The following is a 25535-nucleotide window of genomic DNA, read 5'->3' on the forward strand; positions in this document are numbered from 1 at the left end:
AAAGATTCTGAAATAGACTAGGTTGAATGAAGAAGGAATATTCGAAGGAATTTTTTGGTTGGATTCAGGAAGAATAAAAAAAACTAACAAGCTAGGATAATAACACATGTTGCATTACATAATATGTAAATACAGTAAAACTGGAATATAATGAAATATATAGAATAGATTAATAATGATAGATTATAGATTAGTGTTGATAATCTTTTACATATAATATTGATAAGTTTTCTTCTTTTTACTGGATCATGGCCTTCAATTCGGCAAAAGTTGGTCTTTTCTTTGGATCTACATTCAAGCATTTTGGTATTAAGCCAATGAATTTCTCCATTTCTGCAGTAGTCACCAAGTTCTTAACATCTTGGGGTCTCATCAAATTGGTGAAATGTTTCGAGTTATTATTTATATGCTCAAGTACATGATCTTCATTGATTCTATCATACGGAGTCTGACCCAATGAGAAAATTTCATAAAGGACAATTCCAAAAGACCAAACATCAGATTTATTCGAAAATAGACTGTCCCTTATAGATTCCGGAGCCATCCATCGATATTTAGGATTGTCGAGTTTTTCTTTTATATAATTTTGGCCATCAGGAAGAACTCTCATTTTCGCAAACCACATATTTTTATATCGCCGTTTTTGGTCAGCAAGATATGTTTCGCAGCCAAAGATCGATGTACTATATTCTGGCTTTCTAAATACTCCATGCCGTCAATAATCTGCCGACAATATGTAGGGAAAAGTTCTTCGTCTATAATAATATTCTCTTTCTCTCTTAAATAATGCAACAAAATGTAGTCTAGTTTTTCAGTAATGATGTAATGTTTTGGAGTTTCGATCCAGGCAAGAACTTGCTGTATATTTGGATGTTTCAGTGATTTACTTAAATTTATCTCTCTTTTAAAATTTTCATGTTCTTGACTTTCCACGCCATCTATTGTGGTTGTTACCAAGAGTGGCTTTCCTCGAAATGTACCAGATCTTACCTCTTTAAACTTTCGTTTATATTGAACTTCGCCGATTGTCAACTCATCAAAGTGAACCACAAAAAAGGCTGAGGAATTAATAAACAGAAATTTAATTATTTCTATAGGTTATAAAAACAATAGTGTACAAAGTTTTTCTAAGTAATTAGTATTATCAACTTCCCGAAGGAGAAGTTTATGTTTTCATAAAAAAATCCGATTCGCTAATTTTATGTTTTTTCGACGTTTCAAGCCATTCTGAATCGAATGAGACCAAATTTGGAAAAAGTATGTGTGTGTGTGTGTGTGCGTGTATGTGAACAGATTTTTTGCCGTAAATCGACGTTTTCTCAAAAACGGCTGGGCCGATTTCAAAAATTTAAAAGCCGATCGATGTATCTCCATGAGGACTATCTCGTTTCTGAGTTTTGTGCGACGATCGGCCGGACCGTTTCTTTGTAAATTGCAGAAAAGTGAAAAATTTATCGTCCATGTTTTGGCCCGCAATTCTGAATCGATTTTGAAAAGTTTGAAAGATATTGGTTGGGAGTCGTGCTGATTAGTTTTTGGTAAAGATCGGCCGGGCCGTTTTCTTGTAATAAAGAGTTGACGATTTTTATGATTTTTTATTTGACAGTAGATATCATAGTCTTGTAGATCATACTAAAATATTACGGCCCTACAACAAATCGTTTAATTTTGAAAATTCTTCAAAGTTTGCAAAAATTACTATCGTTTTTTGGCATTTATCAAAATTAGACCTTTGATCGATGTTTTCTCAAAAACGCCTGAACCGATACCAGAAATTTTATATATGTAATTTGATGTATCTCAATGAGGACTGTCGTTTGACAACTTTGTGAGACGATCTGTCGAGCCGTTTCTTTGTAATTTGAAACTAGTTGGTTTGGTATTTAGCCTTGAGGCAAGTTACATGAACTTCCCGATATGTGTAAATAATCGACTTAATCAAAAAAATGTGTAAATAATATACTTCATCAATCCTACTTTAAAAAAACGATAATAATTTTAGTAAAGTTTGACGATTTTTTAAAATTAAACTACTTGTCGCAATGCCGTAATATTACAGTAAGTTCTATAAGGCCATGGTGTATATCGCCAAAAAAAGTTCCATGAAAATCGGCTTAAATTTTTTTTTCAACAGTTAATTATAAGAAAACGGCTCGGTAGATTTTCACCTAAAACTAATCAGTATCATTCCCAATTAATATCTTTCGAACAGTTTTTGATTTTTTAAAATCGGTTCGGTAGGATAAGCTTAAATATGGACGAAAATTGAACCACTTTTTTTCAAATTGCAAAGAAACGGCTTGGCAGATCGTCGCACAAAACTGACAAACGATAGTCCTCACCGAAATACATCAAATGGCTCTTAAATTTCTGAAATCGGTTCAGGCACTTTTGAGAAAACGTCGATCAAAAGTCTAATTTTGACAAATGTCAAAAAAACTATACCAATTTTTGCAAACTTTGACGAATTTTTAAAGCTAAACGAGTTGTCGTAGGGCCGTAATATTTTAGTATGACCTAGAAAACTATGGTATTTACCGTCAAAAAAAAAAAACTTAAAAAACGTCGAATTTTTTTTTCTAAAACGTTATTACAAGAAAACGGCTCGGCCGATCTTTACCAAAATTTTATTAATTAAATTACTAATCAGCACGATTCCCAAGCAATATCTATCGAATGGTTTTTGAATTTTCAGAATCGATTCAGAATGCGGGCTAAAAACGTGGGCGAAAAATTTTTCTTTCTGCAATTTACAAAGAAACGGCCCGGCCGATCGCCGCACAAAACTCAGAGACGATAGTCCTCATCGAGATACATCAAATGGCTTTTAAATTTTTGAAATCGGTTCAGCCGTTTTTTGGAGAAAAAACGTCGATTTACGGAAAAAAATCTGTTCACTCACACACTCACAATACACACACACACACAACACACACACTTTTTCCAAATTTGGTCTCATTCGTTCAGAATGGCTCGAAACGTCGAGAAAACATAAAATTAGCGAATCGGATTTTTTGATGAAAACATAAACTTCTCTTCGGAAGTTAATGATAACTTTTTTCTCAAAATTTTTTTTCAAAATTTTGAAAAAAAAAATTCAAAATTAAAAAAAAAATTCAAAGTTTCAAAAAATCAAATTTGCAATTTTTTTATAATTTTCAAAAAAATAATCAAAATTTTGAAAAATTAAAAAATATATCAAAATTTTCAAAAAAGAAGAGAATGTTCACAAAAAACTCCAAATTCTCAATTTGGATTTTCAAAAAAACAAAATTAGAAAATAATAATAATAATATTAGAAAAAATAAACAAATATTTTCTAGACATACATAATAGTTGTTTGTAGAATACGCTCGTTGCTCCACCACAAAAAAAGTATTCTATATAATTCTACACTACCCAAAGTAGAAGTCTATGTTTTCATCAAAAAATCTAATTTGCTAATTGTATGTTTGAGACTATACTTTGAAAACGTCTAAAAAATGACACAAACACAAAATTTTCAAATTTAGTCTCATAAAAAAAGACAGTTCAGAAAATTAATATAAAATTTAAACTTCTCCGGAATAAGTAATAATATTACTCACGATAAGTTCCATTGCAAACAGCAGCCAATTTGGAATCCTCCATCTTCTATTAAAATTCACTAACGTTGTCACTTTCAAGTAATAAATGGAAATGCGTGTTGCACTACGCCCTATCAATAGATATATTTATAAAATAGATAGGAATTAAAAAAAATTCTGATAAAAATTTTATCTGCCGCTCTTTCGATATTATTTCTTGGAAGAATTGAAAAAAGCAATAAACACCACTTTATGTACATCAATTTTATTGCATTCGCCAAAAGATAACAAAACGTATACAAGTTCTTGTTACTATATTGGATAAATGGATAATATCAATTTGCGATAATGCTCATGTTTCTTTTTCAATTTTTAAACGTTTGCATAAAAAATATTCCGACGACTAATTACGAAAAATAGGCCAGGCTGACGCTTACCCGAAACTAATCAGCAGTTTAGTTTTATCAAATTTTCAAAATCGGTTCAGGATTTTTGGCTAAAACATCGGCGAAATTTTTCACTGATAATTTACAACCAGTTTCAAAAAAATCATCACTCAAAATTAAGCAATAGGAAAACTATTCTAAAGATTTTTGAATGTTTCAAATCGGTGCAAACGATTTTGAGTAAACGTAAATACACAAGTCAAATTTTCGATTACAGACACACCTATAATTTTCTCAATTATTCGGTCAGAATTAGGGTTTATACAAAAACCGACATTTCAGAAAAACGGTTTTCGAAATGTAAATTTTTCAGAAAACCGGTTTTATCGGTTTACGAACTTTATATAAAAAGTCAATTTTTGCTCGACATATCATAACTAAAAGGTTTACTACTGGGTATCCTTTTAAGCATCTATTTTTACTACTAGCAATCTAATTACTAAATGTCTCTTAAAGACATATTGAGTATTAAAAAAAATTATCGGCAAAATTAGTGTGATTTAAAGCAGTTTTTGACTGAATTTATTTAACGTTCAATTTTATGCACTAAACAAATTTATTAACTTCCCGTAGGAGAGTTATAGTAATGGGCCGAAAATCTAAAATGAATTTTTTGCATTTCTCGACGTTTTGAAGGTTTCTGAACATTTCGGCATACCTCAGAAAGAATGGATGTGTGTGTGTGTGTTTTGTATGTCCGCATTTTTTTGTCTACGTTTTCGGGCGCACGGATGAACCGATTTGAATGGTTTAAAAAGCATTCGATCCTTATTGATAAGGAGATGTGCTGATTACTTTTTGGCAAAGGCAGGTCCCAGGCAGATACAGAGCTAAATGTGCAAAAATGACAATTTCTGAGTGAATTAAGCGTCCGATTTGAATGATCTAAAAATCTTTCTGCTTGTATTGACAAAAATTGCTCTTGACGATAAAAAATTATACATTTTTTTTATTTTCCATAAAATATTTTTGTGATCTTGGATTAAAAATTAAAAAAATTACCCCGGCTAAGCACAGTTTAAGCGCCACTATGGTACAAATGTTTAACCAAGTGCGTTTAGACTGTTTATGTACTGGAGCACTTTTCCAATTTTGTAAAAACTATTGAAAAATGTGAAAATGTCGCCAAGCTAAGCACAGTATAAGTGAAAATGTCGCACAGAATTATTTGCAAATGCGTTTAGACTGTGACTGTATGGCAGCACTTTTTCAATTTTGTGTAAATTAACTTTTTTTTTTGAAATTGAATCAAAATGAAATGACGATTTTCAATGTTCTGGAGATAAATTGATTCATGATTTACATTTGATTTGCTCAGACATAACAATAAGATAGCAAAAATAATGAAAGTTACAGTATTTGTAATAATATATTGAAAACGTTTAAAATTTCTTGAATATTTCATTACGGTACGGGAAGTTCCAGCAATTTGTCTTAAGGCACGATGCCATACACCACTAGTTTTACTTTTTAATTAGTAGAACAAAGAAATAATAGTTGATATGAATAACTTTGAAAATGATTTGTTATTCATGCATGATTTTCACACATGAGAACATAAATATTTTTATGATAGTCAAAGAAAAGAGAAATTCGAATAAATAAAAATAATACATTTTTAAATATTTCTAACTTTTAATTAAAGTAGTTGGTATTGGTATTTTGTCTTGAGGCAAGATACATGAACTTCTCTATATGTGTAAATAATTGATCTAATTAATAAAAAATAAATTAATTATAGAGTGATTAAAAGTATTCCGAGTGGATTTATTACACATCCTTGAAAATGAAAAAACACGTTAACTCGGAGTATTTTCTAAAAACAAATTTTCAAAAATCAACAATTTTTATAATTGAACCAGTTTCCGTAGGACTTTAATGATTTAGTAAATTCATTAAGACCAAGTAATATATCGTTATACCAAGTAAATCATCTGATTTTAGTTTTAACAAACGTCAAAAAAAACTACTCATTTTCTCAAACTTGGATGAATTTTTAAAATTAAACTACTTGTCGTAAGGCCGTAAATTTTCAGTAAGTTCTATAAGACTATGATATATATCGCCAAAAAAAGTTCCATAAAAATCGGCTTAATTTTTTTTCAACACTTAAAATTACAAGAAAACGGCTCGGTAGATTTTCAACTAAAGCTAAACAGTATCATTCCCAACTAATATCTTTCGAATAGTTTTTGATTTTTTAAAATCGATTTGGTAGTATTAGCTTAAATGTGAATGAAAAGTTTAACACTTTTTTCCAAGTTACAAAGAAACGGCTCGGCTGATCGTCGCACAAAATTGACAAACGATAATCCGCATCGAATACTGGCAATAGAATTTATCATAATATTGGAATTCGATCTGTAGAGAATTTTAGATCTCTCTTGCACTTATGTTTAATTTTGGTGAAAAGTACTCAATATTAGCGATATTGAGTAGTATCGATACCTTTGGCACGATACTTTTTTGGAATCGATAATTTGCCTCGATTCTTTTTTCAGTACTCGGTATCGATATTTTGCCTCGATACTTCTAACACTATACACAACTAGTTACTATCTTGTTTCAACTAATTACTTTTAATAACTCCATTTGTCTTTTACTATATATTTTTTTCAAATTACGTTCTTAATTTTTCAAGTGAAACTTCATAAGTTTCGTTTGTGCGGAAGTGCGCAGGTGCGGCAGACCGAAGAAAGAGGAGAGGTTGGAGGAAGTAGGAAGAAGGACGCCTCCTGTTGTGTATTAATTAAGTTTATTAGACTTTTCTTAATTATAATAAGAGACATTTTGTTTTTTTGTGTTTTTTTATTTTCGAAATTATATTGAACATCTGCTACCAGCCGGCGACTGGTGTGTCTGTGTCTGTGTGTGTATGCGTGTGAAACGATTTTTCACATTAAATCGTCGTTTTCACGAAAACGGCTCGACCGATTTCAAAAATTTAAAAATCATTCGATGCATCTCGATGAGGACTATCGTTTGTCAGTTTAGCGCGACAATCGGTCAAGCCGTTTCTTTGTTGTTTGCGTCCACGTCTTAGCGCGCATTTCTGAATCGATTTTGAAAATTCAAAAACCGTTCGAAAGGTATTGGTTGGGAATCGTGCTGATTAGGCCCGGGCCTAGGGCGGCAAAATTTGGGGGGCGGCAAATTTTTCAGAATGTCAAAAAAAAAATTATACGCGATAAAATGTCTCGATAATTTATTTCAAGGATTAATCCTGATTTTTTTTATAAATTTACAGATTGTTTTATATAAAATAGAATGTAAGTCGTAATGGGCGAGTGTAATCATCGTATAACAATAACATGTCTCTTGGTGGCTATCCAGAAAGACTTTTTAAGTGTTTATTCATGATCTCAAATGTCGTTCAAGTTTAATTTATTACCGCAACGATTAATAATTTATCTTCAAAATCTTGCATCGCAAAAATGGTTAGAATTTCAAAAAAAAAAAATCTTTCAAACTTTAAAACAAGAGTGTTTACTGAATAAAATTCCAAAAGTTTCTAATTTTATGAGAACTGTGACAAGTTCAAGAAAATTTGTAAGTGATGGTCAGCAAGCATTAGGTTCATCTGTTGTAAGTATTTTGATTACTTGTTAGTATTTTTTTAAGAATAACCTTGAAAAAAAAAACGATTTTTTTAATATTTTTGAGCTTTTCGAGTTTGCGTCAATCGACGTCAATTTCGATGTAATGAGCTTAGTAACTTACCGGATGCTAAATTATAGTAATTGCAAAAAAAAAAATCAAATTTTGCCAAAACGTTCAGAGGGCATTTAAGCATGCAGATATATAACATATATCCAAATACTATAAACTATCCTACGGAAAGTTAATTATGAATATAATAATGTCAGTTGTATATTTTTGTTTTTAGCCGGAATTAAACGCTACTTCAGCACAAAATACAGAAGCACAACCAAAACCTTCTTTATTAGAAGATACAAATTCAAGCAGAACAACTTCGATTTTTTTTATCAAAAGATGCGAAAGAAAATTTATTAGCAACCGATACGATTCAATTGAGTGATGATCCTTCTTTCTGGAATTTAAACGATGAAACACGAGATTTTATAACTAGAAACGGTATACCAACAAAATAATGTAACAGATTTAAAAATTCGAGAAATGTTTTATAACGATAAAACGAGATTTTGTTCTGAAAGTTTGTTCAAACGGGCTTTGAAAATGGAGAAATACAACGTCGTGAGTGGTTAATATATTCAGAAAACTAGTGGGGTGGGTGGCATCGTGCCTTGAGGCAAATTGCTGGAACTTCCCGTACCGTAACGAGATAATCGAGGAATATTAAATGTTTTAAAATAGATTATTATAAATATTGTAACATTGTCTAATATTTATAAGAATTATATAAACTGAATTGCAGAGTTGAAATTATTTGTTTAAAGTATATTAGAACATTAATCAGAATTAAAAAATATATCTGAATTATTTTCGATATACAAAAAATTAAAAAAAAAAAAAATGATACAAAATTTTTTTTTCCAAAATCAATTATTTTGTTAAGACAAGCAGAAAGTTCTTTGAATCAATTGAATCGGACGTTTACTTCTTTCAAAAACTGCCATTTTTTGTATATTTAGCTCTGCATCTCCGAAATCGCTGGGCCTGCTTTTGCGAAAAACTAATAACCCCTTCTCCCAATCATTACTAATTGAATGTTTTTTAGATCATTCAAATCGGATGCTACGTTCTCTCAAAAACTCGATTTCTATTTTTTGCACTCTTTGCGCCTTATCTCCGTAACTGCTGGACCTGCTTTTGCCAAAAACTAATCAGCACATCTCCTTATCAATAGGAATCGAATGTTTTTTAAACCATTCAAATCGGTTGATCCGTACGCCCGAAAACGTGGGCGAAAATTTGTATCCACACATACATACACACACACACACACACATCCATTTTTTCTGAGGTATGCCAAAACGTTCAGAAACCTTCAAAACGTCGAGAAATGTAAAAATTTTCAATTCCGATTTTCGGCCCATTACAATAACTTACCCTACGGGAAGTTAAAAAGGGTCGATATTTTGTGCTCTATGCTTACTATTTGGTAGAAGCGGTGAAGTAAACGCTTTTACTGGTGACGAATTTCGAGATTGGAAGAACTCAAAAGCGCGCATTGAAGCTCATGAAAACTCTGATTTTCATAAAACCAACGTTAGTCACTTTCGAGTGTTCAAGTTCGTACTGTCATTCAAGGTCGTGTTGATCAACATCTAATGAAACAGCTCGATAACGAAATTTTATACTGGAAAAAAGTTTTACATCGAGTAATTGCGATCGTTAAATCTCTCGTCATAAAAGGGCTGCCATTCAGAGAACATTCGGAACGAATTAGAGATCAACATAATGGAAATTTTTTGGGTTCTGTCGAGCTTCTTGCTGAATTTGACCCATTTTTACAAGAACATTTAAAATTATACGCGCATCCTGGTCGTGGAAATACCTCTTATTTGTCTAAAACAATTTACGAAGAAATAATATCATTAGTTCAAAGTAAAGTATTGAAACATATCACCAAGGAAGTGCAATCTGCTAAGTATTTTAGTGTAATTGTGGATTCTAAGCCTGATATTGCTCAAGTAGATCAACTGACAATAATTATTAGGTATGTACGTGATAATGGCGAAATTGTCGAAAGATTTTTAGAATTCATTCCAAATACTGGCCATAAGGCTCAAGATATTGAAGATGCTCTATTAAAATCTCTTGAGAGAAATGGTTTGGATATTATGAACTGTCATGGTCAATCATACGATAATGAAAGCAATATGTCAGGTGTATACTCAGGAGTGCAGTCAAGAATCAAAGCAACTAACCCCTTAGCAGAATACTTTCCTTGTGAGGCTCATTCCTTAAATTTAGTGGGAACTTGTGCAGCGGAATCTGTAACCGAGGCTGTCGGCTTTTTTTCTACTCTGCAAGAATTATACAATTTTTTTACCATTTCAACCAATCGTTGGGAGATCTTAGTACCGCATACAAGTTTAAGAGGGTTGTTCTATTTTTGTTACAAAAAATGCAAGGTATTTGTTTTTGTTTTTCTCGAAATATATTGATTATAGAAACACGCGTTTTTTTTAAACAAAAATTACAAAATCATAGAATATTAAAAAAATTTTTTTTTTTTGTCGCCGTCATTTGTTAACCAGGGGGCGCCAATTCGGCCTTGCAAAATCGATCTCTTTTGCGGTGCCACAGATAAATCCGTTGCGCATCGCCTGAAACAAAAAAAAACGAAACTACGTTGAAGAAGAAGGTTCAATCCAGTCCCCCTACCAAAATAAAAGAAAAAAAAGCAAGAAGGAAAAAAATGGCAGCTATTTTTTAAAAAAAAGGTGTTAAGAAGGGCATTTTTTTGGGATGAGAAGCTTCGCAAATTTTTTTTGCGTAATGTTATCAAGTTGTTTGAGGTAGGGGGACTAGGTATTGCAGTGGTGAACAAATTAAAAAAAAATGCAAGTCGATCCGACTAGCTAGATACACCATTTAATTTAATGTACTAATACACCATGGTGTTCAAAGGTGCTGACACATTAAAAAGGTCATGTGCATGACGTATTATAATGAAAAAGAGAGCAGCTGGCATACAATAGCTCGCGGAGCGATGAAAAAAACGGTTCAGATGATCATACATATAGAGATATATAAATCTATAACTTCGTCAAAAAAATAGATATTGAGATTTTTTTTTAAAATAATTCTAAGGTTTTTAGCTTTCATAATATCAAAAAATCTCAAAATCGAAAAAAAATAAATAAAAAAAGAACAAACAACCCCCTTAAGACTCAAAAGCCTTTCTCAAACTCGTTGGTCTGCTCGACATGATGCTTGTTACGCATTAGAAAAAGAGTGGTCTGGCACAATTATTGCATTGAAATTTATTGCCGAAAACAAATATGAAAAACCTACAACACGGTGTCAGGCTAGGGGATTGCTGCAAAAGTACAGCATTTGGAAACAGGAATACTAGTCGTTGTTTGGAATGCAATTTTGGAACGCTTCAATGCTGCTAGTAAAAATTTCAAGACTCAAAATCTAATTTATCATCTGTTTCACAAATGTATAGTTCTTTGGCATTATTTTTACAGGACATGAGAGATAAACAATTTTTCGAATACGAGGAAAAAGCCAAAGCACTTTCTGGGGTAAAAAACTATTATCATGACAACCATCGTAAAAGAACCCGAAAATTTCAGGCAGACGAGTCACAAGAGCATGAAAGGGTATTTTTATGTGGAGAAGAAAATTTTTGAATAAATATTTATTATCGAATTTTAGACACTTTAAGTGTTCAATTGGCGGGCCTTAAAAGTTCTTATCATACGCTCTATGAAAAATTTAATATTTTTGACTATTTGTCTGAAATGGAAACTAGAGAATTAAAAATTCGGGCCGATGAGCTAGTCACTAAGTATCCTGAAGATTTGGAAGACACATTAGGAAATGAATGCATTCATTTGCAACACCTACTCATAGAATCTTTTTCAAGTAAGGAAGATGTTCGTTCCGCACAAGGAATATATAATTTTTTGCATTCTAATAATCTTCGCGAAGTTTATCCAAATATAGACATTGCTTTACGGATCTTTTTGAGTTACAAATTGATCAGGAGAAAGGTCTTTTTCTACTTTGAAAAGGGTAAAAACATATTTACGAGCAAGTATGGGCCAAGATAGACCTAGTGCTTTAGCATTACTGACTATCGAAGCACAACTTGTTCAAGAAATTGATTACAATGATATGTATAAATATGAATGAATAGCTATAAATTATAGTTTTAGAAAAATGTGTATTATATTTATACTATATTGTTCATACTTAATAAACATTAATTTGTATTATTTAACAATTAATATTTCAAAAAATAAAAAATATATCTAAGTAATTTAAAATAAAAATATATTTTTTGTCTATTAAAATAAAATAAAAGAAATTTTTGTCTATTTAAAATAAAAGAAATTTTTGTCTATTAAAAAGGGCGGCTGATTTCATAGGGCCTAGGGCGGCAGATAGCTTAATCCGCCAAAATTTGCTAACGTTATCACTTTCAATTAATAGATCGAACTGCGCATTATATTTTTATCATATTAATTTGTATGAGGTGATAAAAAGCCTTATTACCTATAATTATATATCGATAATGTTTCCCGGAATTTGTTGCGATAAACACCGTGTTTATCGCAACAAATTCATGGAAACAGTAAATAATCGACTTAATCAATAAAAAATAAATTAATTTATGAGTGATTAAAAGTATTCCGAGTGGATTTATTACACATAATTCTCTGACGTTAACTCGGAGTATTTTCAAGAAGCAACTTTTCAAAAATCAACAATTATTATATTTGAACCAGTTTCCGTAGGATTTTAATGACCAATTACTCAATCGATATATCTAGTAAATCGTCTAATTTTAATTTTAACAAATGTCAAAAGAACTCATTTCTCAAACTTTGATGAATTTTTAAAATTAAACTACTTGTCGTAAGGCCGTAATATTTCAAGAAGTTGTATAAGATCATGATATATATCATCAAAAAAAGTTTCATAAAAATCGGCTTATTTTTTTTCAACAGTGAATTACAAGAAAACGGCTCGGTAGATTTTCACCTAAAACTAATATGTACCAACCAACTAATATCTTTCGAACAGTTTTTGATTTTTTAAAATCGATTCGGTTGAATGAGCTTAAATGTGGACGAAAAGTTTAACACTTTTTTCCAATTTCAAAGAAACGGCTCGGCCGATCCTCGCACGAAATTGACGAGCGATAGTCCTCATTGAGACATATCAAATGGTTTAGAAATCAAATTCAATTTTCAATTCAAAAATAGAATTGTATCCTAAAGTAATATTTAAGCTTTTTCTGTAGGCTCAAACATCTGAACTAAAATTATGTCAAAAACATGCAACGACTGAAGGCGCAATAAAAAATAATTGAATTACTAAAGTCGCTGTAAAAAATATAAAATAGGTGATAAAAAGTAAAAATTAGAGTTGTCACATTGCAAAAATGATTGCAAAGTGACAGTTGTCAATGCAACATTACAAAAAAATAAAGACAAACTATTAGTGCATGGCATGGTGCCTTAAGGCAAATTGCTGAAACTTCCCGTACCGTAACGAAATGTTCGAGGAATATTAAATGTTCTCAAATAGATTATTATAAATATTGTAACATTGTCTAATATTTATAAGAATTATATAAAACTGAATTTCGAAAATAAAATTATTCATTTCAAGTATATAGGTGAGCTAGAATTTTAGTTAGAATTAAAATACAAATCCGTATTATTTCCGTCATTAATTTTTTTTTTCTTGAAACGAACGAAAAAATTCTGCTTTCCACAAAAATAATCGTTTCGTCAATACAAAAAAGGGTTTTTGAATAATTCAAATCGGATGCTTCCTTCTCCCAAAAACTGCCATTTTTGGCACATTTACCACCGTATCTCCGAAACGACTGGACCTGCACCTGCCAAACACTAATTAGCACGTCTCCTTATCAATAGGAATCGAATGTTATATGAATCATTCAAATCGGTTGATCCGTATTCTTGTAAACGACGACAAAAATTTGTATCCGCACATACACACATGCATAAAAAAATTGATGCATTGACCTTAGAAAAATCTAAAGTATGGCAAAATGTTTAGAAATGATAGGGAGATGTGCTGATTAGTTTTTGGCAAAGGCAGGCCCAGCAGTTACGGAGATAAAGAGAAGAAAAGAGAAGTGCAGAAAATAGAAATCGAGTTTTTGAGAGAACGGAGCATCCGATTTGAATGATCTAAAAAAACATTCAATTGGTAATGATTGGGGGAATTATTTATTAGTTTTTGGCAAAAGCAATCCCAGCCATTTCGAAGATACGGACCTAAATGTGCAAAAAATGACAGTTTTTGAGAGAACTAAGCGTCCGATTTAAGTGATCAAAAATCATTCTGCTTGTGTTAACAAAATAATTCATTTTGAAAAAAAAATTTTGTTCCTTTTTTTTTTAATTTTTTATATATCGAAAATAATTCAGATTTTAATTCTAATTTTGACTAAAGTTCTAATATACGTTAAACAAATAATTTCAACTTTGCAATTCAGTTTATATAATTCTTATAAATATTAGACAATGTTACAATATTAATAATAATCTATTTGAAAACATTCAGTATTCAGTATATATATATATATATATATATATATATATATATATATATACGAGGTCTGTTCAAAAAGTACCCGGAATTTTCGTTTTTTCAAAAAAATATTTATTTATTCGTCTACATTAATGTGGTCCCCTTCAAAGTAGTCCCCCCCAGATATAATACACTTATGCCAGCGTTTTTTCCAATTTTCGAAGCACCCTTGATATTCACTTTTTGATATGTCCTTGAGCACTCTCGGCGATTTTCTTCAATCGAGGAAAACCGCCGTCCTTTCATGGGTCTCTTCAACTTTGGGAATAGGAAAAAGTCACACGGAGCCATATCTGGTGAATTTTTGCACTTTGCAACACTTTATTTCATTTTTTACGCAAAATTTAATACAAATTCTTTGACTTTTCAATTCTTCCATTGTAAAAATCGCCGAGCTCAGAAAAAACACGTCGAACCTTTAGCGACTACCACAGACAAAGTAAACAGTGAATATAGCTGAAAATTTCATCATACTTTAGGGGCATGTATACCAACACAATAAAAAAAAAATTTTGACAATCAGACACTCCAGACCCGCAAAATTTAATTATTAGTAATTCCTGGTACTTTTTGAACAGACCTCGTATATATATATGTATATATTTATAAATATGTGTACAGAATATAAATGTAATCGCCAAGTTGTATATATATAAGAAAAGAGAAGTCAAAAACAGATGACGCTTTCTGAAAAAATGTATATACTTATATATACTCGTATTTTATATACGTGTTTATATACATCTGTATATATATATATATATATATATATATATATATAAAGAAAATAAAGACGTACGATATAGATTTTTCTTTTCCGAGAATTTTATTGCAAATGGAAGAATATCTGAACGAAATATCAGATTTCTATAAAAGCATGTAAGTGCAATTCTTCATACGTATATACATACATATATATATATATATATATATATATATATATATATATATATATATATACTAGCTGGCTCGGCAAACATTGACTAGCCATAAAAATATTTCTGTAAAATTTTTGCTACAAAAATAACTAACTGGTTTAGAATCTAACAAATTCGATTGATGGTTTACCCACTGCAACGCATTAATCATATGAATGTTCCTGAGATATATTCATAGCAATTGCAAAGGCCAGAATAATCTGAGAATGATTCTAAAAAACTGTTGTATATTTAGATTTTAAAATTTCGTTTTTGCCAGAATTACTCGTTCTACTTTATTATTTATAAAATATGTGCTAAGCAAATATTTGTTTATTGTAATAAAATTAGGCTCTTCTATAATCTCACAAATCACTTGATCCAAATTCAACGAAAAACGTTAACAGAAAACACAATAATTGATAAGTTATCAAGCAATACAATACAATATGATTGTGCTAATAAAATTATTGTTATAAAAAACATTTTTTTCCAAAGTAACAAGTTTAGGTTTAAATATCGTATTGCAATTGTTTTGTGTCCTAAGATGTATCACTTCAAATGTTTCTCCTCGGCCAAAAGCAATATCGATATCGATATCGATACATACATCGAACTGTAAACATCGACAAGATCTGTTCAAATATAATCTTTTGATATATCGTCTGAGTAATACTTCATACGGAATTTGCTAACCACTTAAACGATATTACCCACCCACAACTCTACTTCACAACATATATATATATATATATATATTATATATATACATATACAAATATCTAGATGAATATATAATGTGTGTTGTGTACATTGTTAGATGTAAGTGGCACTTTGTTTGATGAAACGCAATGCATCACAAATATTCTTTCCCCTTAAAGAAACTCTGCAGCGTAACATTTATGTAAGGAGGGTTACGTATAAATAAAAGTCACACTGACTTGTTCGCATCCGACAATAATTTAAAACTAGTGGTATATGGCGTAGTGTCTTAAGGCAAATTGCTGGAACTTCCCGCACCGTAATGAAATATTCGAGAAATTTTAAACGTTTTCACATATATTATTACAAATACTTTCATTATTTTTGCTATCTTGTTATATCTGAGCAAATGATCAAATGTAAATCATAAATCAATTCATCTCCAGATTATTAATAATCATCATTTCATTTCGAATTCAATTTCAAAAAAAAATTGAAAGTTACCTAATTTGCACCAAATTGAAAAAGTGCTCCGGTATAGTCACAGTCTAAACGCATTTGGAAATAATTCTGTGCGACATTTTCACTTATACTGTGCTTAGCTTGGCGGCATTTTCACATTTTTCAATAGTTTTCACAAAATTCATTGGAAAAGTGCTCCAATACATAAACAGTCTAAACGCACTTGGGTAAACATTTGTACCAAGGTGGCGCTTAGACTGTGTTTAGCCTGGGTCGTTTTTTGCGTTTTAATCCGAAATTACGACAATATTTTATGGAAAATAAAAAAAAGATATAATAATTTTTTATCCTCAAAAGCAATTGTTTTGTCAATACAAGCAGAAAGTTTTTTAGATCATTCAAATCGGACGCTTAGTTCACTCAAAAACTGCCATTTTTTGCACATTTAGCTCTGTATCTTCGAAATGGCGGGACCTGTCTTTGCCAAAAACTAATCACCTCTTCTCCCAATCATTACAAATTGAATGTTTTTTAGATCATTCAAATCGGATACTCCGTTCTCTCAAAAACTCGATTTGTATTTTCTGCACTCTTTGCTCCGTATCTCCGTAACGGCTGGACCTGCCTTTGCCAAAAACTAATCAGCACATCTCCCTATCAATAGGAATCGAATGTTTTTTAAACCATTCAAATCGCTTGATCCGTGCGCCCACACACACACACACACATCCATTTAGTTTCTGAGGTATGCCAGTAAAATGTTCAGAAACCTTCAGAACGTCGAGAATTACAAAAATTTTCATTTTCGATTTTCGGCCCATTACTATAACTACCCTACGGAAAGTTAATAAACAAAAACTATTGTTGTACATAAATGACAATTTGATCATTCTTTAAATTTTTTATATTAATTAATTTATTTAATAGAAACATTTAAAAAGTCCATTATATGTTTTTATAAGTTTTTGCTATTTTTTTCTATTATCCAATTTATAATTTAATATTCGCCATGAGGATATTTTTAAATTAAATCTGTTTCGTCTGTGTGAGTATGTGTGTGTAACATTTATATTAAATTGTTTTTATTTTTCGCAAAAGTTCTTTCTTATTCGCGTTATTTGCAAAACTGTTTAAGAGGGAAATTGTGTAACTAAAAGTAGCACACTACACCCGACTTTTAAATTGGTTAGGCGGAGCGTCGAGGGAAAATATTTACTCAAATGAATACTATACAGAAATAAATAATATATTTAATTGAATTAAAATTAATGGAGATATTAATGATAGTGATAAATATTTATAAATTTTTAAATTACAAATAGTTCATATTTTTACAACAAATTTCTAGAATTTTCAATGGTTAACTTCTAAAATTCATTTTCCTAAAACTTTAAATTTTTTTCTAGATATTTAATTTCCTAGAATATTAAATTCTTAACTTCTAATTAATTTTTCTAGAATTTTAAATTTACTTTTTTATTTATTTTTTTAGAATTTCAAATTCTAAATTTCTCTTATTGCCTTCAATTTCCGAGAATATTACATTGTTGACTTCCTAAAATCGTTTCACAAGAATTTTACAATGTTTACTTTTCAGAAATTTAAATAGCCAATTTTCTTAAATTTATTTTCCCTAAATTTCAAATCATGAAATTTTTAATTAATTTTTTTAGAATTTTAAATTGACACAACTCTTGAATTCATTATTCTAGAATTTAAATTTTTGACTTCTTAAATTCATTTTCTAAAATTTTAAATTCTCTAATGATCATATAATTTTCTTAGAAATTAAAATTGTTACAATTCTTGAATAATTTTTTACAGAATTTTAAATTTTCTATACTTGAATTCATTTTTCTAGAATTATAAATTCTTGACTTGTTGAATTCAATTTTTTTAGAATTTTAAATTGACACAAATCTTGATTGCATTTTTCTAGAATTTTAATTTTTTGACTTTTAGAATTTCTAGAATTCAAATTTGACTCAATTTACGAGAAATTGGAATTGTTAACTTTTTGAATTCATTTTTCTAGATTTTCACATTGACATCATTCTTGAATTCATCTCATTTTTGTAAAATTTTAAATTGCAGACATCTTAAAATTATTTTCTAGAATCCTAAATTTTTGACTTCTTGAATTCATTTTCAAGAAATTTAAATTTACACTATTTTTGAATTCAATTTCTAGAAGTCCAAATTATTAACTGCTTAGACTCATTTTAAGAATTTTAATTTTAAGTTTTTAACGTCTTGAATACAATTTTCTAGAATTTAATATTGTTAACTTCTTAAAATCAAGTTTCTAGAACTTCACGAGTATAATTTAAGATTTTGAATCCGTTTTGGAATTTCCTCTGTCTAGGTTCATCAAACTCTATAGATTTTGCAGAATTTATTAGTTACATAATAAAGTATCGTTTACCCAATCCTTCAATTCTAAACTACTGTTTCATTTTAAATTTTCTTGAACTTAAATTAATTTTTTTTTTATCATTTTAATTCATTTCCACCAGCTCTCCGTCTATCGGAGCGTCCGCCTGTTAGCATTCAAATCATCGAAGATTTAAACTGGAAACTTTTCAAAGAAACTTTTTATCCGAACACATTAAGCTTTTCTTACATTAAATACACACACATATACATACACACATATACATACATGTATACATACATACAAATACATGTTTGTGTGTATATAAATGTGCTTGTGTGTGTGTTTATTCGGATTGCATAATTCCAGCATCAGTCTAGCTAACCGGCTAATCGCTAACAATTTATTTCTTAGAGCTATCCGAATTTATCTCGAAAGCAAGATGTCAGACTTAGATCTTATACATACATATACATATATACATAGATACATTAGGGTGGTACTTAATATGGATATTACGAATTTATTTGCTCCCAGGGGCTTCAAATGCTTCCAAATTGATAAAACAAAATGCTCTGAAAGTTTTAAGTCTTAATATTAACTTTAGAATAGTCCGCACTCCTATCACCAAAGTTTCTTGATTCTTTCTAAGTAAATACTTATTTATAAAATATATCAAATTTTTGTTGTATTTTTTTTATTTATGATCATATTAAGCAAATACAATATTAGTCTCAAAATTTTGATTCACTTGTCGCTAAGTTATAAAATTCTATAAAAACAAATAAAATTTTACCCATGTTATTTGCATAAGAAACTTCGAATAGAGTGCGGACTACCTTAAAGTTAATATTAAAAGCTAAAATTTTCAGAGATTTTTTTTAATCAATTTGGAACTATTTGAGCCCCTGGGAGCAAGGAGCAATTCGTAACAATCCATATTGAGGACCACCCTAATATACATACATACATATAATATGAATCTCCAAAGAACAAAATTGAAGAAAAATCAATACTTGAGACGTTTGGCATTTTGGTTTAAGCATCATCAGCAAATAATATTTCGGAAAAAAGTAATATATATATATATATATATATATATATATATATATATACAGAGAGAATAATATGTATTTATTCATAAGGATATAATACACTTGTCAAAAGTTGTTTCGAGCTGTCTCACTTTCTGACAGAAGTTGTCAAAAAATCAAAATGATACGGCATTATATATAAACTTTGTACTTGTATAAATAATTTATATATATATATATATATATATTAAATATATATTTATATATATATATATACTTCCAAGAATTAGGGAACATCCTTCCAATATAAATTACTCCTGAAAAGAATTGTTGATATCTAGAAACTTAGTTGAAGGTTCTGTCATGAAATTAAATGAAAAAAACAAAAAAATGCACATAATTATTATTTGTGTTCAAAGTAAGTATTTAATTTTGCATAAAAAGTAATTATGTTACTAAAATCTAGTAAGGGTAGCTTGACCCTCATTTTGAGGGAGAAATAAATGGAAAAAAATATATAAAAAATTAAAAAATGGGTAGATGTAGAGAACGCCGACGTTTTATTTAAGATAAGAATTTATTATAATATTGAACAACTATAACACATATTAAATTAAATTTTATACAATCTAAAATATGTAACAAAAGTTGGTGATAACAATTCAAGAACAAGAAAATGTTTAAATAATAAATAAACCAAGGCTCAAAATGTATAATAAATGAATAATTGTTCTTTTATTAATGTTTTTGTAATTGAACGTATGAGCTTTAAATTAAAAACTAAATAAAAATTCTATTAATTAATAATGGCGTTACGGTTAGCCTCACGGACTCGTGTGGACGCGAGTTGAAGTTCAATTTCTTTCGCTGAATCGTCTTTTAAATAAATTTTCTTCAAAATGTATGATAGAATCAGGTTAAAAATAAGTCTATATTATGTGTTAATAGGCTAATAGGTTTTTTTTAGCATACTTTAGAATTCACTAGGATTTTTAGAATTATTTTTATGTCGTTGAAGTTAAATTTTTTGCTAGTTCCACCAATATAAGTTTTGTCGCAATCTGAACAATTGATTTTATATACAAGATTTTTTAAAATCAATATATATATATATATATATATATATATATGTATATGTATGTGGTCCTTAAAATGGTCATTTTCGAATTTCCTTGCTCCCAGGGGCTCAAATGGTTCCATATTGATAAAAAACAATTCTCTGAAAGTTTTAACTGTTAATATTAACGTTTAGATAGAGCGCAATTCAATCAATTTTCGTATGGAAAAAGCATAGAAAACTTTTTGAAAATTAAAAAAAAATGTTTTAGGTATAACTTAGCTAAATTACATCTAAAAAACATTTTTAAAATTTTTGAAAATTTTTCCATGCTATTTCCATACAAAACTTTGATTGAATTGCGCTCTATCTAAACGTTAATATTAACAGTTAAAACTTTCAGAGAATTGTTTTTTATCAATATGGAACCATTTGAGCCCCTGGGAGCAAGGAAATTCGAAAATGACCATTTTAAGGACCACACACATATATATATATATATATATATATATATATATATATATATATAGTCAAATATAATATTATGCGCCAGGCATCGTATGCAACTGGCGTTTCCGACACGATTTAGCGACTGCATTGCACCAGGCGCAATATGAATGCGATTGAGTACTACACGAAGCAGAAGAATTAAATTAATTTATTAAAAATATTAATTGACTTTAATTAAAAAAACAAATTCATAAGCAGAACGATGTTATAACTAGTTGGACATACATCTAACGCAAAAGAATCTATTCACACACACACACGCACACACATAAACACACACACATACTTTTTCCAAATTTGGTCTCATTCGGTTCAGAATGGCTTGAAACGTCAAAATAATATAAAATTAGCGAATCGAATTTTTTGATGAAAACATAAACCAATGTTTATTCGTTAGACGGCGACGCGGCGCTTACGCGCTTTGACATTTCGTCGCTATGCTGTTAAAGCAGTACGATTGTTTCGTTAGAAAGTTCAGAATTTCCAAAATATGTCAAAATAAATTTTCCTTCAAAAAGTTTTTTTTTCAAAAAAAGTAAATTTTTGTCAAAAATTTGTAGTTTCTCAAAAATCTAATGTTTTCAGAGTAATTTTTTTTTCAAAAATGTTGAAAAAATAATTTTTGGTACGGGAAGTTCCAGCAAATTGCCTTAACGCACGATGCCATGCGCCCCGCTAGTTATTTATTCTAAGATTAAGGGCAAATCTGAAATTTTTTAGGAGTTCTCCAACCCTAACCTTTATATTTTTTATTTGGACTAAAAAACTAAAATTTGGTAGTTTGTGGTCATATAACATATCCTTAGAAAATTAGTAAAATTAAAATATTTAAATAATTAAAACTACAAATTATTTGTTACAATAAGTTAGTGCTTGAAATAATTAAAACTAAAAATAATTTAGGTCTTTTAAAAATATCCTAAAAATATACATGGTACAGCAAAGTTTGCCGGGTCATCTAGTATATACACATATAAAGTGTGTGTGTGTATGCAGGTGGGTGTATATAAAGTTATATTAGTCCTGATAAGCTTCTCATAACCAGCATGACTTTTTTATAGTTATTTTTTTTGGTTTTATATCAGGTAGACCCCATACGTTCATATCGCTCCTGACGCAGATGCAACACTACTAACACGTACGACGAGGACACTACAATATATATATATATATATATATATATATATATATACACTTTTGGCACCTAATATTTATATTAAAGCTTCGTAGGTAATAGGTGTATGATAAAACCATGAAAGTATCATCATAAAAAAACTGTATATATACGTATATGTATATATATATTGGGGGTTGGTTTATAAAATCGTTGACGAGGGTTCCAAACGAAAAGTTCATCCCTCGATATTTAATACTCTTGTCCGATTTAAATAATAAAACCTGTAATAAATATGAATATAAAGTTATTATTGTCAACGACATGACGTTAAAATGGAATTTTATGAGTGACATCAAACGGACACAAATCGTCGAAATGATTATTATGGCTTCATATATATATATATATATATATAATATATATACTATTTCAACTTATAATTATTATATATTTAATATTTTAATTATTATGAACAAATTTATACAAAACATAAAAATCTGGTACATCAAATCAATTGTTCATGTTGCGGCTCAATCTATATATGTGAAACTAGCCAAAATCTATTAAAACCTCTTCAACGACTTAAGAACAATTAAAACTAGTGGTGTATGGCATCGTGCCTTAAAGCAAATTGCTGTAACTTTCGCTATCGTAACGAAATGATCGAGAAATATTAAATGTTTTCATATAGATTTGTATAAATATTGCAAATTTGTCTAATATTTATAAGAATTATTATAAACTGAATTACAAAGTTAGAATTATTCACTTAAAGTATATAAGTGAGCTTTAAAACTTTAGCCAGAATTAAAATTTAAATCTGAATTATTTTTGATATACACAAAAAAATGAAATGAAAACTTTTTCTCCAAAGGCTATTGTTTTGTCAAAACAAGCAGAAAGTTATTTGAACCATTCAAATCGGATGCTAGTTCTCTCAATAACTGCCATTTTTTGCATATTTAGCTCTATATCTTCGAAACGGCTGGATCTGCCTTTGCCAAAAACTAATAACCACCTCCCCCAATCATTACTAATTGAATGTTTTTTAGATCATTCAAATCCGATACTCCCTTCTCTCAATAACTCGATTTCTATTTTCTGCGCTCTTTGCTCTTTATCTCCTTATCGGCTGGACCTGCCTTTTCCAAAAACTAATCAGCACATCTCCCTATCAATAGGAATCGAAAGTTTTTTAAACCATTCAAATTTGAAACTATCCTTACTTGTAACTATCTGGTAATTAAATATAATCCTAAGAGCTCTATCCATCTCCTTTCATGTTACTATATTTGTTTAAAATTGTGGATGAGAAATTAAAAGTGTGCTCTGTGTCTAATGTATATATGTATGTATGCATGTATGTTTGTGTATTTGTTGAAATCTGTGCCAAGTCGAAATGGCCAAATCCATCTTATATCCTCGAAATGTACATTTCCTTCGTTTTCCTTTTCCATAGGCAATACACTAATCTGTATTCCGCTAATAAAGGGCTTAAGTCAATTAAAAATAATAGCCAGACTTTATCTTAAACAGACGGATATATACAAATATATATATATATATATATATATATATATAGCTGTAAAACGATATATACGTATGGCTTTAGTATAAGTTAATCTTTTCTGGGTTTTGATTGCTGGCAATTTGTTTACTTAATCCCGTATTCGTTAATCTGTACTAAAAAGGTCCCAACAGACATAGAAGTGGATATATATATATATATATATATATAATATATACTAGATGACCCGACAGACGTTGTCCTGTACCCACATCTACATTTTTTTAATATTCCATACAAATATTTACCGTTTACCTAAAAATAATAGTTATTGTTTTTTAACTTACTCTTCACACCAAAATCCATATACATTATATATTGGAAATTCAAGTCTTTTAAATGGTTCAACAAATTCAGAAAAAATTAATATATATTAGGTATCCGCGGTAAAAGTACAATATTACCTCGAATTTTTACACCCAAAATAATTGCTCCAATAATGTTATATAATTTACGCCTATAATTTTTATAATCTCGTATCATATCTTAATTGGTTTTTAGTAATTATAATATCTAAATTACATTTTTCTTACTGATAATTTAATATACATTATTACTTTAGTTCATATTTTAAGTGAATTAATTTGCCCAATTCTGTTCACTATTCAATCTACGATCAACTAACTAAATATTCCACACCCAATTCCAAACAAGTAAAAATAATTATAAAAATATTTTTTGTATATGTAAAATTTTGCTTGTATATTGAAATAATTTAGTAAAGTAAGGTAAAACACGACTGCATTAGTTAAAAAAAATTTTGTAACTTAAATTATTTTAATTTCTGTCACATCTCAGCTGCTTTTCGGCAATAATAATGTAGTCATTACATTTTTCTTATTCATAATCATGAATTTATTAAACATATTCTAATATTGTCTAGGCTCATAAGTAAATTGAAATTTTTGGCAGATGAGAGTTTTCATTTGTTTTCAAAGCCAAACTGTGTCTCAAAATTATTCAATGGCAAACAATGATATGTCGTTTTTTTCATTTATTTCTACAATATAACTATATTTTCATAATCGCATATATTTCAAAAAATTCCCTTAACAAACTTCAGAAAAATTTATCAAAATCCGAATAATTGTTTAGGAGGAGTATATTTACATACAACGTTACAGAAGAATTTTATATATAAGATATACATAACTCGATTACAAATCTGGTATACTCGTATCAAATCAATTGCTCGGATTGCAACAAAACCTATATTGGTTAAACTAGCTAGAATGTATTAAAACGATTCAACAAATTGTATTGGATATGAGGTCGACAAATTAACAAAAAAGACAAAAAAAAGTATGTATGTATGTATGTTTGTATGGATGTATATATGTATGTATGTATGTATGGATGGATGGATTTATGTATGGATGTATATGTATGTATGGATGGATTTATGTATGTATGTATGTATGTATGTATGTATGTATGCATGTATGTATGCAGATGCTGATGGAAAAGATATCTTTGTTTGAATCAATATTTACCCTTGCGTGTTTTTACCCTAAAATATAAAGTGCGGTTAACTTCTATAATAGGATTATCTA

The 25535-nt window shown here is 29.5% G+C and overlaps 2 protein-coding genes and 1 pseudogene across 2 annotated transcripts; 1 reads left to right on the forward strand and 2 right to left on the reverse strand.

Annotated features, from left to right (window-relative positions):
- Positions 1–238: 238 nt before the first annotated feature.
- On the reverse strand, positions 239–544 carry LOC113388571 (tyrosine-protein kinase FRK-like). The gene has a single exon (XM_026625941.1). It carries the CDS (start codon positions 542–544, stop codon positions 239–241), a length of 306 nt encoding a protein of 101 aa, XP_026481726.1.
- Positions 543–3699, reverse strand: LOC113387801 (tyrosine-protein kinase-like). Its single transcript, XM_026625179.1, has 2 exons — positions 3588–3699; positions 543–1058 (listed from the first exon to the last, which is right to left on the reverse strand). Exons 1-2 carry the CDS (start codon positions 3628–3630, stop codon positions 607–609), a joined length of 495 nt encoding a protein of 164 aa, XP_026480964.1. The 5' UTR covers positions 3631–3699; the 3' UTR covers positions 543–606.
- Positions 3700–9264: 5565 nt separating this feature from the next.
- Positions 9265–25535, forward strand: part of LOC113388572 — a 47789-nt pseudogene continuing 31518 nt past the window's right edge.

Source organism: Ctenocephalides felis, unplaced genomic scaffold (assembly GCF_003426905.1).
Source record: "Ctenocephalides felis isolate EL2017-DRISC unplaced genomic scaffold, ASM342690v1 CF-g0.4_SCAFFOLD_03572, whole genome shotgun sequence".
Classification (NCBI taxonomy): domain Eukaryota; kingdom Metazoa; phylum Arthropoda; class Insecta; order Siphonaptera; family Pulicidae; genus Ctenocephalides; species Ctenocephalides felis.